Source organism: Otolemur garnettii, unplaced genomic scaffold, assembly GCF_000181295.1.
Source record: "Otolemur garnettii isolate 467f Iridium unplaced genomic scaffold, OtoGar3 scaffold00113, whole genome shotgun sequence".
NCBI lineage: Eukaryota > Metazoa > Chordata > Mammalia > Primates > Galagidae > Otolemur > Otolemur garnettii.
The window spans coordinates 3,055,586-3,059,598 of NW_003852508.1; the positions used below are offsets into that span (position 1 = coordinate 3,055,586).

General features: G+C 37.7%; 1 protein-coding gene across 1 annotated transcript in view; it reads left to right on the forward strand.

Annotated features, from left to right (window-relative positions):
* MCMDC2 (minichromosome maintenance domain containing 2) overlaps window positions 1–4,013 on the forward strand; it is a 58,481-nt gene that overhangs the window by 37,182 nt on the left and 17,286 nt on the right. Inside the window, exon 12 of the mRNA XM_003797247.1 lies at window positions 363–505. Within this exon, the coding sequence (XP_003797295.1) occupies window positions 363–505 (143 nt within the window). The remainder of the gene's footprint in view (window positions 1–362; window positions 506–4,013) is intronic.

Here is a 4,013-nt window from a genome sequence, read left to right on the forward strand (position 1 = left end):
AAAATAAATTTAAAAAAAGAAAGAAAAAGAATTAAAGCTGTTCAAAAGGGAAAGCTGAGAGAGGTGAGTCTTTTTCCCACTGGAAGCAAAGACGTTGCTAAGTCATTCAAATACATTGCAAAGAACATTTCTGCACTGAGAGGGAAGAGATTATTCTGGGTAAACTTTAATATTCTTCACAAGTATGAAACTATGATTTAAAGTACTTGGTGACTTTGGGATGGCCCCAGGTATTTACTCAATTTAATGCAAATAAAATCTGCAAACTTTCAGAAATAAAATGCCAGTATACTTTTGATTTTTGTCATATTGATTCTATAATAAACCTTTAATCTCTTGGATGTTTCACACTTTTAATTTAGCTACTGGATTTTGCAAAGAATTTGAATGTGGAATTCAGCTCAGAAGCAGAAAGCATGATTGATGGCTATTATCTAGCAAGTCGAAGAATTAGAACAGATTCTGTATATGGATCAAAACTGTCAGCATCTGCATTAAAATATTTGTAGGTATTCAAGGTTTTTAAAGCCAAAATTGACTTTTAAATGATGTGTTGCATTTATTTATCTATTTTACTTGTTTCTATTTGCTTGATTGCTGGTTTGCTGGTTTATAATTTATCTTTTTCCAAAGAACCTAAGGTGGCTTAATAATTCCTTTTGTTGTTATGCATATATTGTTGCCTCATTTTAACTTCCAGTATTTTTTCTCACTAAATAGATTTTTATTGGATCCTCTGTATGAAATGTGTCTGAAAAAATTGCACTGGTTTCAAATGCAAATGACTGTTTTTTTTTTTTTTAATGTGGCTGTTTATTTTCCAGGTATTTTGTAGTTGAGTCTAGAAAAAAATTCTTAAATATATTATTCTATTACTTCTAAAAACATTAATAGACTCATCTATTTTTGTTCCTTTAAAATGTTTTAAAGGCTGGGCGTGGTGGCTCACACCTGTAATCCCAGAACTCTGGGAGGCTGAAGCAGGTGGATTGCTTGAGCTCACAGAGTTCAAGACCAGCCTGACCAAGAAGGAGACCCCCATCTCAACAAAAGGAAAAAAAATAGCTGGGCATTGTGGCAGGCACCTATAGTCCCAGCTAGTTGGGAGGCTAAGGCAAGAGAATCACTTGTATCCAAGAGTTTGAGGTTGCTGTGAGCTATGATGCCATAGCACTCTATCGGGGCAAGAAAGCAAGACTCTGTCCCAAAATATGAATAAATAAAAATAAAAATAAATTAAAAAATAAAAGTTTGACTCGGCACCTGTAGCACAGTGGTTATGGCAGCAGCCATATACACTGAGGCTGATGGGTTCAAATCTGGCCCAGGCCAGCTAAACAACAATGACAATTACAAAAAAAGAATACCCGGGAGTTGTGGTGGGTGCCTGTAGTCCCAGCTACTTGGGAGGCTGAGGCAAGAGAATTGCTTAAGCCCAAGAGTTTGAGGTTGCTGTGAGCTGTGACGCCATGGCACTCTACCGAAGGTGATGTAATAAGACTCTTGTCTCAAAAGAAAAATATTTTTTAAACTAATTATTACAAAAGAAAGTGAACAATGTAAAAGTCTACATAGTCAGACAATTAAGTTTGGAAACTTACACTAGAAAAAGTGGTACATACTTCATTGCTGTGGATCATGTTCATCTTTGAAGTGCTCCCCTTGAGATGCTATGCACCGATACTTACGCCTAGTCTACCCTTCAAAGCACTTAGGATGAATTCTTGAACTTAATTGTCAGATGACCTATGACAACAGTTCTGAAAACCAATTTCAGAAAAAAAATTCCAAAATATCTAAACGTATATAAGCATGTAAGTGTGTGTATATATATACAACTATATATATAGTTGTTTTTGAGGCAGTCTTAGTTTGTTGCCCTTGGTAGAGTGCCATGGAATCGTATAGCTCACAGAAATCTCAAACTCTTGGGCTCAAGCAATTTTCCTGAGTACCTGGACTATAGGTGTGTGCACAGCTACTTTTTCTTAGTTTTTTAGAGACAAGGTCTTGCTATGTGCCCAACCTGGTGTTGAACCCCTGGCCTCAAGCAATCCTCGCTTAGCCTCCTGAGTAGCTAGGATTACAATGTGAGCTACCATGCCTGGAAACTTTGTTTTAGTCTTGAATAAATACAGTCATATATAAACTGAGTCTATGAGAGATCAAATACAATTTTTTTTTTTACTATAGAGAAAAATCATTATGAGAGAATAGGACCTTCAAAGCTTTTATTTATTTATCTATTTATTTAGTCTGTGCACTGGGTAGAATGGGTAGAGTGCCAGGATCTCCTGGCTAACATCAACCTCAAACTCTTGAGCTCAAGCAATCCTCTTGCTTCAGCCTCTCAAGTAGCTGGGACTACAAGTACCTGTGATAACACTTGGTTAGTTTTTCTATTTTTAGTAGAGATGGAGTCTCACTCTTACTCAGGCTGGTCTCCAACTCCTGAACTCAAGTGGTCTAACTGCCTTGGACTCTCAGAGTGCTAGGATTATAGGCATGAGCCACTGTGCCTAGACCTTTCAAAGCTTTTAAGCTGTATAATTTGATCTGAGTATTTTAAATATTACTTCAGAAAATAGAATTATATAATTATGTTTACCATTTTTAAATTTTAAAAAGATTTAAAAAATTATTTTTGAGACAAATTCCTGATCTGTTCCCCAGGCTAGAGTGCAATGGCATAATTATAGCTCACTGTGCTAAAGTGATCCTTCTGCTTCAGTCTCTCAAGCAGCTGGGATTATAGATGCAGAGCCACTATGCCTAGCTTTGGTGGGGTTTTTTTTGGGGGGGGGTTCTTGTATTTTTTTGTAGAGATAGTGTCCCCTCTGTTGCTTAAGCTGGTCGAACTCTTGGCCTCAAGAGATCCTCCTGCATCACCCTCCCAAAGTGCTGGTGTGCACTTCTATACTCAGCCCCATTTTAAAACATTTATCAAAGAGTTGATTTCTACCTTGGTTTATCTTTAGCATTTTTCAGCTCTACCAAGATAAATATATCGCTGGAAAAATTAACTAAATGTATCAATCTCTTATAGGCCTATACTGACATTTCCTACCACCGCTTTATCTGTCTTATTTTATATTGCAGTTCTAACAAGATACAGTATTTATTTAATGGATTATTTTGCTCCTGGTCCTACTTCATGATTTGTTTGAGAATATACTTTAATATTATATCATATGAAGTAATAACTTATCAATAGAGAACTGTTCAACTTATGCTGCAGCCACATCATAACAACAGTGAAGCTGTGATGCAGCTATTGAAACAGAATAAGATAATTCTTTACAGGCATGCATGATTCCATTTGGGCAAAAAGAGTATATCTATTCACATGAAAAAAATACATGGCGGGCATGGTGGCTCACGCCTGTAATCCTAGCACTCTGGAAGGCTACAGCAGGCAGATTGCTTGAGCTGAGGAGTTTGAGACCAGCCTTAGCAAGAGTGAGACCTCATCTCTACTAAAAATTAAAAAAAAAAAAAAGAAAGAAAGAAAAACTAACCAGCATCTTGGTGGGCACCTGGAGTCCCAGTTTTATAGGAGGTTGAGACAAGATTGCTTGAGCCCAAGAGTTTGAGATTGCTGTGAGCTATAGATTCCACAGCACTCTACCAAGGGCAACAAACTGAGACTCTGTCTCAAAAACAACAACTATATTATATATATATACACACACACACGCATATGTATACACACATGCTTATATGCTTATATAAGATGCTGTGAGCTATAATTGCATCACTGCACCCCGCCTAGATGACAGAGAGAGACCCTGTCTCTAAAAAAAATTAAATAGGCTTGGTTCCCGTAGCTCAGTGAGTAGGGCGCTGGCCACATACACTGAGGCTAGCAGGTTCGAGCCCAGCCCAGGCCTGCTAAACAACAATGACTACTACAGCAAAAAAATAGCCGGGCATTGTGGCAGGTGCCTGTAGTCCCAGCTACTTGGGAGGCTGAGGCAGGAGAATCACTTAGGCCCAAGAGTTTGAGGTTGCTA